The sequence below is a fragment of the Nanorana parkeri genome, unplaced genomic scaffold (genome assembly GCF_000935625.1).
Source record: "Nanorana parkeri isolate BGI_ZX_2015 unplaced genomic scaffold, ASM93562v1 scaffold23, whole genome shotgun sequence".
Taxonomy (NCBI): Eukaryota; Metazoa; Chordata; class Amphibia; order Anura; family Dicroglossidae; genus Nanorana; species Nanorana parkeri.
In genome coordinates this window covers 2,948,268-2,962,277 of record NW_017306291.1, presented here as the reverse complement: position 1 = coordinate 2,962,277, position 14,010 = coordinate 2,948,268, and the positions used below count along the sequence as shown (strand labels likewise).

Sequence of the window (14,010 nt, the reverse complement as noted above, 5' to 3'; positions counted from 1 at the left end):
TAAAAAATCAAAATCAAGCACCTTGTCATGCAGACGCTTCAACAAACATTTGTCAAAGAATGGGTCGCTCTCAGGAGCTCAGTGAATTCAAGCGTTGTACCGTGATAGGTTGCCACCAGGCCCGGATTCCCCACAAGGCCACAGAGGCCCGGCCTCGGGGTGGCAGGGCGTGGAGGGGCAGCAGCGGTGTCCTGGTGGGGAAGTTCCGGCTTCCCCTGCATGAATTAGAGCGGAGACTGCGAGCTCGGGCTTCTCGTCCAACATCAGTACCTGACCTCACAAATGCTCTTCTGGAAGAATGATCAAACATTCCCATAGACACACTCCTAAACCTTGTGGACACCTTCCCAGAAGAATTGAAGCTGTTATAGCTGCAAAGGGCGGAGCCAACTCAATTTTGAACCCTACGGACTAAGACTGGGATGCCATTAAAGTTCATGTGTGTGTAAAGGCAGGTGTCCCAATACTTTTGGCAATATTGTGTACATCTATATATACTGTTTCTATCTATCTATCTATCTATCTATCTATCTATCTATCTATCTAGATAGATACACCTGTGCTGGGATCTATTGTATATACGTGTGTGCTGGGATCTATTGTGCATACATGTGTGCTGGGATCTATTGTACTTACATGTGTGCTGGGATCTATTGGGCACACATGTGTGCTGGGATCTTTTGTCTATACATGTATAGACAATAGATCCCAGCACACATGTACATACAATAGATCCCCACACATATGTATATGCAATAGACAGCAGGGATCTCTGTAGCTGTGTGTTCCAGTAATCACAGAACTCAGCGATGTAGAAGGACACAGCATAGTTCTCCTCCCACCACTTCAGCGTGGAGCTTGGAGCTCCCCAGTACCCGGGCCTGTCCACCGCCGGAGCCATCCTGATACCGCCACTCACCGCCGCCCGGTCAAGGCTGACTGACAGCAGGAAGCTAGCCCCGCCCCCCAGCCACTTCCTTCTTCTCCTTAGCTGGTACGCAGCCTTGAGAAACTAGTGCTACGGTCTGGCGCTCCTTCGGCTGTTGCCGCTGACTGCCCCACTGGTTTGGGGGCGACAAAGTGCCACTAAAGGCAAACGCCTTGTTTGTCTTGCTGTAGATATGCCTCGGGGTGGAGGGAGAAGGCTCCTTACTCTTAGCATAACATAAGTAACATTTCTACAAATTTTACTTGCTTTGCACAGTAGGAGAATACTATAGGTCACAGAATGTTACAATGTAACACATAGAACCTCTCACATAGAAGAGTCAATTTTCCATCAGGTTGAAGAGTACTTCCAACTGCATGGGAAATAAACCATTAATCAAAGGCAATGCTGGAATTCAGAAGTATATTTTGCTTTTATCATGTGTTTATAGCCTTGGGCTTGCTGTAGACATCAGACAGATTGCCAGATTAAGTATAGATCAATGGTACAAAAAATATTTTATTAATAAGTACAATGTTTCCTGCCAAAAACAATTGTTCATTCACAACACACCATTGCAGTGGTGCCAGATGTTAGAGGAGGCAAAGCTTCAGGTACAGGGAATGCCCATAGATTGTAAGCTCTCACGAGCAGGGCCCTCCTACCTCTTGTACTGAAATTGTTTTGTTAACTGTATTGTCTCCCTCAGTTTTGTAAAGCGCTGCGCAAACTGTTGGCGTTATATACTGTAAGTCCTGTATAATAATAATAATAATAAATAAATAATTTGATTAAGAAAGAAAAATAGGCATAAGAGACAAAAATGAATTCCTGGTTCCTGTTTCCCCTACAAATCTTGAAATCTAGGGCGACTTCAGGTACACACAGATCAGTACAGGTAGGATTTAGAAGAAGAATGGAGTTTGTTGACATCGTAGATCACATGTGATAATAGTTTGTGTATGGTATGGACAAAAAAAGATAAATCTCTTGAAGAAAGACAGAAGGTAAAATTCTATTCCTAGAGATTATTTTTTTCTGGCAACCTACATTTAAGGAAGATCTTTCAACAAAGTGAAGGTTTGGCTCCATGGGTAGCCTAAAGCTGGCCATACACTGTCATCATTTTTTCAAACTGTGGGCTGAACGAACAATATATAACAGATTCCTCCATCCAGCTAAACAGTGTGGAGGGACAAATATCCTGCTGGGCCAATGTATTCTGACAGTGGTGGAGGTTGCCTCTGTCTGAATACCTGAACAGTGATGGCTGCCATCATTATTTGCCTGAAAAATTTCCAACTGGCTAGTTTGATTTACTGATTGAAGGATGCCGGACAGAAGGGTGCCAACCACTAAGCAAATTTCGGACTGATTATCAAGAACTGGCCAAAATTCACACAGTGTATGGCCAGCTTTAGACTTATATGAACGACTGTCCTTAGGGTCTGTCTGCGCAATTCTTTATAAACTTGTAAGATCTGCTATGTGAATGAAGAAATAGGCTAATCGGGAAGGCGGTGGTGTTTGGGGGTTATGGTAATGGGAACAGGTTTTCTAATCTGTCCGGTCGACAGCCCTGACAACGGCAGCTAGTCAGCCCTAATTTTCATGTACCCACAGGCATAGGATCATCAGCCATATCAGTGCATTTGTCATCTCTTGTTTATGGGTACCTTTAAGGGAACTTGTCATTTGACCCATTCGGAGCAGTGACTGGCTCTCTTAGTAGGCCTCCCTGCCACCAAATTATACTTATTTTGTCTACATTCCCCCACCGTCCTGTTCACCTACTATAGCTCTGAATGTAATCTCTTTGTAAGCTCTGAGGCATTGCTTACACAGGGTTACTAACCTTCTCCCTTCCCTTACTTAACAATGTCTGGGCCCGGCAATTGGCTGATAAGGCCTGAACATTCCAACCTAGGGGTAGATGGCCAATGTTCCTCCTTAGCGAATATGGCAGCTGCTGAGATTAATATTCTATATAACTAGCAAAGGAAAGTTGCACAGGTGGGCATGGGCAACGTACACCACAGAACAACACAAAACATTCCCAAGTACACTTTAGCTTTAAGTTGATTTGTAGTTTGCCATATTTGTTGGTTGGGTTGGGGCAGACACACACTGGGGGTCTTCAGCTGCCATTCAGTTTTTTTTAGTTTTTTTTTACCACATACCCAAAAATATTGGGTATCGCCAGGGGCTCCGATAGACGAACAGATAGACAAACAGAGAAGTGCACTTAAAAGGTTAATTATTAAGAAAACCTGTCACTTTGCCCTCATATGGTTTAAGGATTTTAGAAATTTGAGGAAATCAGAGTCCCTGTAGTAAGCTTACATAATGGATATATAATCTCCAGGTACATAAAAGCTGTGCCAAGAACTGAACCCTGGATCCTAACATTGTAAGGTCACATGGCTAGTCACTAATCCATTTTTCAACCCAGAAATTGAACTGGTACTGCCAGATTCTTCTTCATCCTCTTATCTCAAGCAGTTCTTTAAATCAGTAAAACTTGGCTAAGTGGAGCTATAATGAAATAAGATGTAATTTCACACCTGAGGATAATAAGATTTAAAGATAATGCAATTTGTGTATTTAGAGATTTAAAGACGTCAACTTTTTTTTTTAACTCTATTGGTCCAATGTAATGGAGAAATCAGTACATCAGATGATCAATTAAAACAGACAGTAAACTGCCTCCCCTAATTAGAGTAGCGAGGAAATTAAAGTGACTCGTCAATGCTAGTAGATGTAAAGTGCCTGAATCTTGGGCCATTATGACTGAGCAGGCTTTGGCACTTTCTGGTAGTGACAAAGCTGGCCCACCCACTATCACTTCCCGCACATATTGGGCATTGTGGCAACTCATCACAATGGTGGGCCAATAAGAATGTCTGGGGGTGAGAGGGAGCGGGAAAGCTCCAATGCTACCTGAAGGTGCCAGAGCTTTGCTCAATCAGAACGGCTTAACATTTGGGTAGAGTGGGGACAATGCTGCAGGTATGTTAACTTCTACAATTCCCTGTAGTACGCCAGGCCCTGATCATCCACTGTAGTATGTCCAGTTTCTCACGATCTACCATAATACGTCCAGTCTCTAACCATCTACTGTAGTGTATCCAATCTCTATCTCCTGTAGTATGTCTAGTTTCTGACCATCTACTGTATGATGTCCAGTCTCTGACCATCTCCTGTAGCATTTCCAGTCTCTGACCATCTCCTGTAGTATGTCCAGTCTCTGACCATCTCCAGTAGCATCTCCAGTATCTTGCCATCTCCAGGTGCATGTCCCAGACCATCTCCTGTAGTATGTCCAGCCTCTGACTATCTCCTGTAGTATGTCGAGTCTTTAGCCATCTACTGAAGCTTGTCCAATCTCTGACCATCTCCTGTAGTATGTCCAGTGTGAGACCATCTCCTGTAGTATGCCCAGTCTCTCACCATCTCCTGTAGTATGTCCAGTCTCTCACCATCTCCTGTAGTATGTCCAGTCTCTCACCATCTCCTGTAGTATGTTCAGCCTCTAACCATCTTCTTAGTACATCCAATCTTTAGCCATCTACTGTGGCTTGTCCAGTCTCTGACTATCTCCTGATGTATGGTTTAGTCGTATGTAGTACTGGTGAGAGTGAGAGAATGGACATATAACAGTAGATGGTCAGAGACTGTATGCACTATACCAGGGCTCAAAATTTCCACTCGCCCCCTCGCAATTGGCGAGTGAAAATTGCGTGGGGGCGAGTGGAAATCCAGGGGGGGGTTCTGTGTCACACCACTGACCTGGCGGAGTTAAGGGCGGGGCACGGTAGGGGTCAGGTGGGGCGACTGGTGGCGAGTAACTCTTAAGGCCTGGCTAGTAGCTCAGGACTTGAAATTTTGAGCCCTGCACTATACAGTCTCTGACCATCTACTGTTATATGTCCAGTCTCTGACCATTTAATGTAGTATATCCAGTCTTTGAACATTTTCTGTAGCATTGCATACAATGAACATTATAAGTGGCTCTTAGGTGATGATCTTTGTGGAGGGAATTTTTTGGTTCCTCTTGCTCCACTTCCGATAGTTGATTGTTCTTCCTGCTATGGATTATGCAGGCAGCTATTAGCTTTTAATAAATGGCCCGAATCCAAAGTAGGTGTTATCTATGTGACGTCTTCACTTAAACCCCAGGACAGCGCCTCAGCCGCCAACACTTAATTTACAGTACGGACGATAAGGCACTAATTAATTTCCCGACACGAAAGTGCTAATCGCATTCTAGAAGCCTTACCTTAGGCAGCATTCTGTAAATGTCCTCGGCGATTAAAATGTTCTTTTTGGTTTCCACCTCATACGTGATGTTACTTCCCAGCGAGGTATTGTTCTGAGAGACGATGAAGTTATTAGCGGCATTGCAGCACGAAGACAGGAAGAGTCTGCAAACAAAAAATAAAGCAGCATAAATCCCCATCACTCCAGTGAGTGCGCTCTGTAATAATAAAGCTAGTACATTCACAAATGAGGGTCTGGGCAGGGAGCAGGCTTCTAGAAGAATGGAAGGAGAGATTGATTTGTCATTGGTGTACAGCGGGAGGCGACGCTTATCTATGGAAGTACATTTGGGGGTTTATTTATAAAGCTCGGAGTCGGTGGGAAGCTTTTGTTGGAATTCACGCAGGGATGTGCCGATTGTTTATGGAAGTGCAGAAAAATGTCCGACACGAAAACAATCCTTCTTCTTGTGTGTGCTGCAGAATGGGAAGTATTAAGATACAAGGGTAGCACTACGATAGAGATATAGCGTAACTGTTTTATGCTCCTGCTTTCCCGCTGCTACTCAAAGCCGCCATAACAATTAGAAGTTAACGCTGAACTGCGGGATCAGCAAATATTTTTTAAATACAAGAGTCATATGTACGGTATTCTTACTGGAATCTTGTGGTGCTTTGTGTATTTCTTTCAGATCTGTACAGTAATTCAGTGTGCAACTTTACCTCTGTGCAGGAGTTTCCTGTAAAGTGTTTTAGGGCTGCAACAACTAATCTATTAAATTGATTCTCAGAATTGATTAGTGGCTTTACGATTAGTTGCCGCCGCTCTGCGCCTTCTTTCTCCTCCCCACTGCTGCTGGCTGCAGCGTTCTGTGTCCCTTTTAATCCCTGCTGCTCTCCCTGCCTGTATCGGCAGAGGCAGCGGGGACACAGACCACTTTCCACTGCCTGCTGTCAATCAGCAGAGGACGAGAACTTTCTCCTTCAGGTTCCTCCTCTACTGACTGATAGCCAGCCCGCTGTGTTACATGTTCCCATTCACATTGAATAAGCTAAAAAAAAAAATATTAAAAAATGCTTCTTGCACTTTAAATTGCTTTTACTTGGTTAAAGATTTCTACTTGGCTCCTTAAGGGTTACATTTTCTACTTGCTTCTCCTTTCTTTTTTGTAATGTTAGGAGGGGCTGTGAGGTTGATTGTGTTAGCCCTATATGTACTGTCTGGCTCATTTCAATATAATTTGAAAGTAGATTTGAGCACTGACTGACCTAACAAAGGGTTAAAGGATTACAACCCTGGCTTCTCCATCGTATTTTAATGAAGTTAATGAGAGAAAAAATATCTGCCCTACTGATATCTAAGGACAATCTCAATCCTCCATATTACCTGAATCGGCTACATTCTTGGGGTCTTTTTTTCCAAGTGCAGTTCTGTACCTCATTAACAGCCTGGATGTAATAATCTTCTGAATACCTGCAAAGCATGAAGACCAAAATGGCATTGTCAACAATATACAAGTGTGCAGGAAGATATTGCAGCAAAAAGTCTATGTTATATACTGACTTAAAGGAGAACTATGGGGTTAGGGCTTTTCTCCATAGTTCGCGTTACGGTAACGGGAGGACACAAACTAGCGTCCTCCCGTCACCCTAAGCTCAGTATACCGCGAGCTACAGCTTGCGGTATACTGAGACGCTGCAGTATACAGTACAGTATACAGTATTGTACATTATATACTCCACATTGGTCCCTATACACTGTCCCACCCACCGGCTGCCTACAGAAAACTACAGGAGGGGGCAGATAAGAGACCGGTCACCCTGCGCAAGGAGAAAGAGCAGCAGTGACCGGTCTTTATTTGCAGGAAATGCCTGCACACAGACAAAGTACAAGAGTTGTTTCACGCTGGATTATTGTACGTGGATACGCTGTCATTGGATCTGTCCGGCAGCCCACCCAGCTCACTGACATCACTGGTTGCTGAGGGCTTGGTGGGATGCAAGCCAGAGTGTCCCACTCAGCTCCTGGCAACCAGTGGTTGGAGTGAGCTAGGCAGGAAACTGCACAGGGCGTCACAGGTTGCTAAGAGCTGTGGCCGCCCCCCCTCCATCACCTGGCTGTCCCCCCGAAGAGATGCCACCTGAGGCACTCTGCCCTTATACTGACCTTACCAGCGATGCCTCGACACTACTTTCTCCTCCACAGCATTAAAATGACTGGTGTTGGCGTCATAGTTTAGAGGTGACATCACTTCCCCGGTCATGTGATAGTGTTTGCCTGAGCACTGTCACAAGGGAGGAGGTCACATACTCCTCCATGCGGGGTATTGTGGTTGGTTTTCAGATGGAAGGAGCTGCAAAGGATTGTTGGTAAGATGGGTTGGTAAGTCGGAACTCGGAAGATGCCCTATGCAGAGACCTTGACACATTACCCCACACGTGCAAGGTGACACTGTCTCTTTAAGTTTTATTTGGTTTATTTCAGCAATTACTCAACATCATCAACCACCAGCAGGAAATTGCCGTTTGCATCAATATGTAAGACATGTAATTATGTAAAAAAAAATAAAAAATAACTTTTCTATGAAGCCTTTTCCATTCCACAGTCCAGAAGGGAATAAGGGAATCATATAGGATGATGGATTACACATTACATTATGAATGTCACTAATGAACCCAGTTAATCAATGTGGCATGGAGCTCGGTTAATCAATAATAAATATCAGCAGACAAGGAAAAGGTTTAATGCAAGATTAAAAGTAATCTAATGCCTGACGGCTATTCCTGTGTGTGTCACAATGAGATCAGAGACCCAGTGTCTTTTTTTCTGTAGCTTTAATTAACAACTACTTTAGTCATGGATAAATGCATGTGTGGAATTAAAGCCCATCTCTGGGCAAACAACACCCCCCCACTCCCAATCTCATCCATCCCACCTATACACACCTAACAGCATCCACTTAATAATTTTATTTGTTGACCCCTTTGCGATAGCAATAAAGTTGAGTGAAAGTGAAAATGTAGAAAAAAAAGTGTTAAAGTACAATTATAAAATAAATGTAAAAAAATCAATTACAAACTAACTCCCCTACTGTTTCAGTACAGCGTTGCATGACAGAATAAACGTCAGACAAAGTACTGCAGCGCTGAATACTGAAAAATGGCCTGGCCAGGAAGGGGGTGTAAAAACCTGGTCTTTAAGTGGTTAAAGTAATTTTCTATACGAAAATTCAGATTTTAGCATGCGTGTGCAAAAATAAAAAAATTGGTCTGGTACTAAGGTGGTTAACTTTATTGCTATCACTAGGGGACTAACAAGCCCCTTATGTGATAGCATAGTGCAGATAACACTTTCACCCTTCACTCCTCTTTAAGGAGACATCAGTAGTCTATAAAACCTCTATCCTGCGATCTGCTGAAGCTGAATGAACACTAATTCTGCTCAATCATCTGCTTCCATAACCAGAGACGCCAAGGTTTGACAGCTCCCAACCATCTCAAGTTGTTGATCTCCCCTGGGTAGTATGAACCTGCAAGCGCTCAGCTCTGAGCCCTTCCAGGTTCATACTACCCAGGGGAGATTAGCCGGTGGCACAGGAAGCCATGTTAAAAGTGTCTGCTGCTACGGCATGAGTTTATTTACATTCTGGTAGTACCGCTGACATAATAGGGTTAATGGCTATACCAGTTAATGATAAAAGGATAGTGTCTTCCTAATGGACTAGTGTCATGGACTGGTGCTCCGCAGCCATGCTAGCATGAGAAACAGAAACCTGTCTCCTGTAGCCCTTTCAGGACTTCATTTTCTATTCTGGCTGATATATCCCTATAATTCTATTTCCTTTTAGAGTCAATACATCCCCAGTATTAATCTGCGCTGAGCGGATGACATTTCATGTGTTACAGATATCGCTTAAGTGGATTAGAACCCGTCTGCATCATTCACTGCGTAAGGTGGTTTCTAGGCAATATGGATCCCTAGTGTGCTACAAGTGGCCCATATTTTTAGTAACGGCTTTTGTATTAATCATAACATAATCACAATTGCTTATGGATCCGCCCTAAGACAGGCTGGCGCTAATATGAAGTGTTTAAAGATGGCAGGGAAAAAAAATAGTCTCCAGCATCGGAAAAGGCTCTGGGGGTCTTCTGGGATGCTTTAAAAAAAAAAAGCTAGACCCCAATTATGGCTTTTATAGAGGAAACGAGGCCTGTTAAACGTTCCTGGAAGGAGCTAGGTAGGGCTATTGTGCCAGGGGTTATGTAATAAAGCGATTACACCGAATCTTCCTGTCCTGCTTACACATCTGTTTTCTTAGTAATTACATTTAACTAACTAGTACGTAGAAAGGGCTAAATATCCCTTTTGGCTATTGACAGAACACAAATTACGCATCTCTGGTTTATGTTGTAGTTGTAAAGGAAATCATACATAAGGTATTTATTAAAATAAACCATAACTGAATGAGGTCTACTTATCAATGATTTAATTTAAGATTCACCCATTTTCACATAAGGTTTAAATAGAAAAATGGGTAACTATTGGGTGAAAGTTGTGTGGATCTTGGGAGAGAAAACTGATAAATAGACCTCTTGGCTTGCTAAATCACTGTTTATCATACGCAACAATCACAATTGCACAATGTATCATACCACACACAATGTTTTTATTTTAACAAAATACTTGTTTTCATTTTTTTTAATCCTTTGCTGCATCTCAGTGCTGCTGACCTCCCGCAGCCTCTTTACAAGCACTTCATGTCTACACGCACTCCAGCAATGGGTGCATTGCATTTCCCAGGCCGGGGCTTCCTGATAGTGACAACCGCAGACCATGCTTTCCTAAAGTGGAACTACAACTTCTTATTCTTTGCAGCCAAAGAAGGAGCCATTTTAACCTCTCTTTGGATTCCAGTTGCGATGGTGCCACACATGTTATGACACCGGCTGTTTGAGGGCTTGAAAGATCGAATGAGAGCTAAGGGCCAGCAAACTGAGAGTGATTGTCCCTGGGGCAGTTACCTTTGTGGTAAATCACAAAATTAACCTATAGCTAGTGCTCTTTGTGCTACATAAGAAATTTGCACACGAAGTGTCGTCCACAAAGGTATCATCCATAAAGTAAAGCAAATGAGATTAAAGGTGAAAACATTCTTAGCAAAGTTTGCTTGGTCTTTTGTTTCAACCGAGTCAAAACCATTGGAGAATAAGTCCAATCTGATGTATTAGGGTCACTGGCTCATTATGACCCTCCATAATTTCAGAGGTAAAATGAGAGCTAACAAACAGTAAATGCAGCCATATTTTCTAGACCCTGAGGGAGGCGTTTACAGAAATTGCATAACCAATCAAAGGGGTCAAGGGGTGTGCTGAGGACGGTTGAAGGGTTTTATGACGTTCCAGTGGACACTCAGCCCATGTCAATTTTTCTAACTGTATTCCGAGTGTGCAGTCCTGTGTGTTCTAGTGTGGGGTGTTTAATCTGATCTGTGTTTTCAAATGCTGTCAGCCATACAGCAGCTGAAGGCGGCTGAGCGGCTCAGCCAAGCCAAAGGCATATGCTTCGGCTCAAGTGAGCCAAAGTGACAGCCGAAGCATGGCAAACAGGCTGCCGTACGCTGGCCCTACGCCCGCAAATGACAGCTGGGCGAAGTCAGCCATGATCTCACGGCTGGCTCCAACCCATTGTAATGACAAATCAGCGTCCCCCAATGACCCGGGGATGCTGAACTGTCATTACACAATAACAAGTGGGTGGAGCACGGCCGACTTCGCCCAGTTGTTATTCAGTGGCCAGAACCTGCTAGAAGACTCTAGCAGGTGCCGGCCAATAAGAAACTGTTTTTTTACTTAATTATCTTCTTTTTGAAAAAATCTTTATTTATTTTTTAATTAAACTATTTATTTACATTTTTTAAATATTTTTGTAACCTTTTTAAAAAAAAAACTATTTTCATTGATTTTCTTTTCTGCTCGGTACCACGGAGGTACCGAGCAGAATAGCCGAGCCGAATGCCACTTGGCGGCATTCGGCTATTCACTCACTGCCGTTCGACCCCTATGGGAATAGGGGCGGACGGCAGCGAGCTAGCTGCCGGAGCGTCGGCTCAGCCGATTCAGATGTTTGATCGGCTAAGTTGAAGTCCTTCTGCACTTAGGCTCAGCCGAACATGATGGGCATATTCGGTTGACCGAAGTGCAGCCGATGTACAGCTGATTTCAGCTGATGTATGGCTGAAATCAGGCGTACTGTTATATACTTGGCTGCCTTCAGCAGCTTTGTGAATAACCCCCTATATATCGATAATCATGAAAGCTTCTAATACCTCTCACTTAAAAAGTTGGTTTAAGAAAATTATGTAAATGAGTTATTGTATCCAATTAAAATGTATGGAGTTCTGTCGAGCTACAGAAACGGCTATATATATTTCCTGATAAATTCTTTTGCATAACGCAATATGTGATTTATCTTTAGAGGCTCTTTAACGGCAATAAAGTAAGCAGCCAGTATAAATCATACGTACCGCTTCCTCAGAGACACCGACAAAAGGCGATCCTGTACATCTTTGCAGATAAAGCTGGCAGTGTAGTTGTTATGTGCAGGAATTCTACATGTGAACACAAAAATAAGCAAAATTAATTTAGGGATAACATTGGGAGTTAAAAAAAAATGATATACCTTTGTGATAAAACTAAAGAACTATTAAATTCGATATAAAGCCAAACCTTTTTTTGTTAGTTTTGGATAGACTGGAGAGGGATTAGAACAGCTGTCAGGTTTTTATTGCTGTCTATGACCAGCACACGCCTCCTATTTGCCCTGGTGACCGCTATCACTGTAAGTGAAAGAAATTCCCAAATTTGGGGTCGTCACCAGAACAGGAATAGAAGGGAAATCTTCCAAAGGGGAAACTTTTTCCAGGGAGGTGACACCCCTACGCAGTGTGAAGAGTAGCGGCCCGGAGGTTTTAGATGTGAAGGCTGTGTGGCACCAGATAGGTCCGCACAGCAAATGCTATTGGATAGGGGCTGGTAAGCATGTGTTCCCGGGTGGGCTTCATACAGGGGGTGGAGGGAATCAATTAAAAGACAGCTTTAACAAAGGTTATGTTGTCCTTTAAGCTAATCGTGGAACTTCCAAAGTGAGGAAAATCCGTGGTCACCAGAACTAGCGACCCTATTGAAAGATTTACCATCTATTCCTGTTCTGGTGACAACTCAAAACAAGTTTTGGATTCTTTTTAACTTTCATTCTTGGTGATTATAGACCCAAGGACAAATATAGGTGGTAAAGGTGCCATGTGGTGACAGGGCAACTTTAAAGCTAAAATGTCTAGGCTGAAATCATTTTTCTTCACCTGAATTGTACACACGTGTTAACAAAAACTGGCAAGTAGTAAACGCATAAAAACTGAACATTCATGATTTTTTTTTATTCTGTTGTTTAATGAAACAAAAGCGCAGCCTTGCCCTTCCATTGTGAGCCTCATAAAACGACTTTACAAGTTTGTAGGCCCCTGCTAGGACCTGCAGGTATCCATATAAATATGTTACATTGTAGCTGTTAATGGAAAACACATTCTTAGTAGTCCCAGGTTTAAGTGACTGTAGCTACATATAGTACATAAACGTACAATTCAGGGGTGATAAGTGTGGTTGTTTTTGGGGTGCTTCAGACTCAAAGCCAACAAATGTATTGCTAAAACTATTTACTTTTAAAGGAAACCTATCATGAAGAAGATATATAGGCTGCCATTGCTGAGCTGTGCTTTTTTCAATGCTGGCTGCCATGTTAAAGGCTAAGTTTACCGTTCTGACCAAGTTTCATGCTACATGCATATTCAGGGTGCAACATGGTCAGATTGGAACCCTCCACCCCCTCCAGTGCCCCCACTTACCTGGGTTCCTCTCCCCACAGGCTTGTGTACATTTTTTTATTCTGTGCGGCTGTGCATAGCTTCGCCAACACAGTCACATCATCCATCCACAGATCCTTGACAGGATCTGTGAAAGAAGAAACGACAAGTCCCATCAGCCACCGCGGCAGAGAGACTTATAGTTCTGAATGGAATACAAGTGCAGTAACGTCTCTTCACTTGCAGCCCATTCACACTTGCTCCTGTCCATGTTACTGAATGTCCAAACCTCAGTACAGACATGGATGGGAGAAAGAGTCTGCAGGACCAGGAGCACTTTACCTGCTATCCACTGATGACAGTTGCAATGCTTAACTGGCTCCTATGCAGACTAAAAAATAAGGAATAATAATCATAAATGCACATTTTTTTTTATATGAAAAAGTGTGCACTTTGCATTTAAAAAAAAAAGGTAGAATTTCCCTTTAACCCAATTCAATGCTTTCTGAGGCACTGACGGTATGCTGATAAGGTGTTTTGACTTCTCTCTGACTTGGCTTTGCGCTCATCACTGGGTCACAGAAAGGATTTAATCCACAGACAGCCAGGCAACTAAGGAAGCTATTAATGGCAGTCTTCATATATCTCTAATGACAGGTTTCCTCACCCCTGGGCACCTGAGGAACGCACTCCTGGAAGCATGCTTAAAATTATATTAAGATTCAAAAAGTACAGACTTACATGTGGCTGACTTCAGGCTTAACTAGTCCCACTCGGGTGGTGATGTTTCCTGGCCTATGAGAAAACAAAGAGGGACCAGTGAGATGACGCTGAGGAATGGATGTGGTCAGAAAGTGATTTGTTATCAGTATGCTGCTCTTATTCACCGCACAATGCCAAGAGACACAAAATATACAGAAGGCTGTTATCCTGTCAGTGCCATAAAATAAAGAAATGTGCCCCATGG

At 43.0% G+C, this 14,010-nt stretch overlaps 1 protein-coding gene across 1 annotated transcript in view; it reads right to left on the bottom strand.

Annotated features, from left to right (window-relative positions):
• Positions 1–14,010, bottom strand: part of ST8SIA6 (ST8 alpha-N-acetyl-neuraminide alpha-2,8-sialyltransferase 6) — a 118,312-nt gene that overhangs the window by 15,411 nt on the left and 88,891 nt on the right. Inside the window, exons 4-7 of the mRNA XM_018563994.1 lie at positions 13,785–13,838; positions 11,712–11,795; positions 6,575–6,661; positions 5,208–5,352 (exon numbers count right to left, since the gene is read on the bottom strand). Coding sequence (XP_018419496.1) covers positions 5,208–5,352; positions 6,575–6,661; positions 11,712–11,795; positions 13,785–13,838 — 370 coding nt within the window. The remainder of the gene's footprint in view (positions 1–5,207; positions 5,353–6,574; positions 6,662–11,711; positions 11,796–13,784; positions 13,839–14,010) is intronic.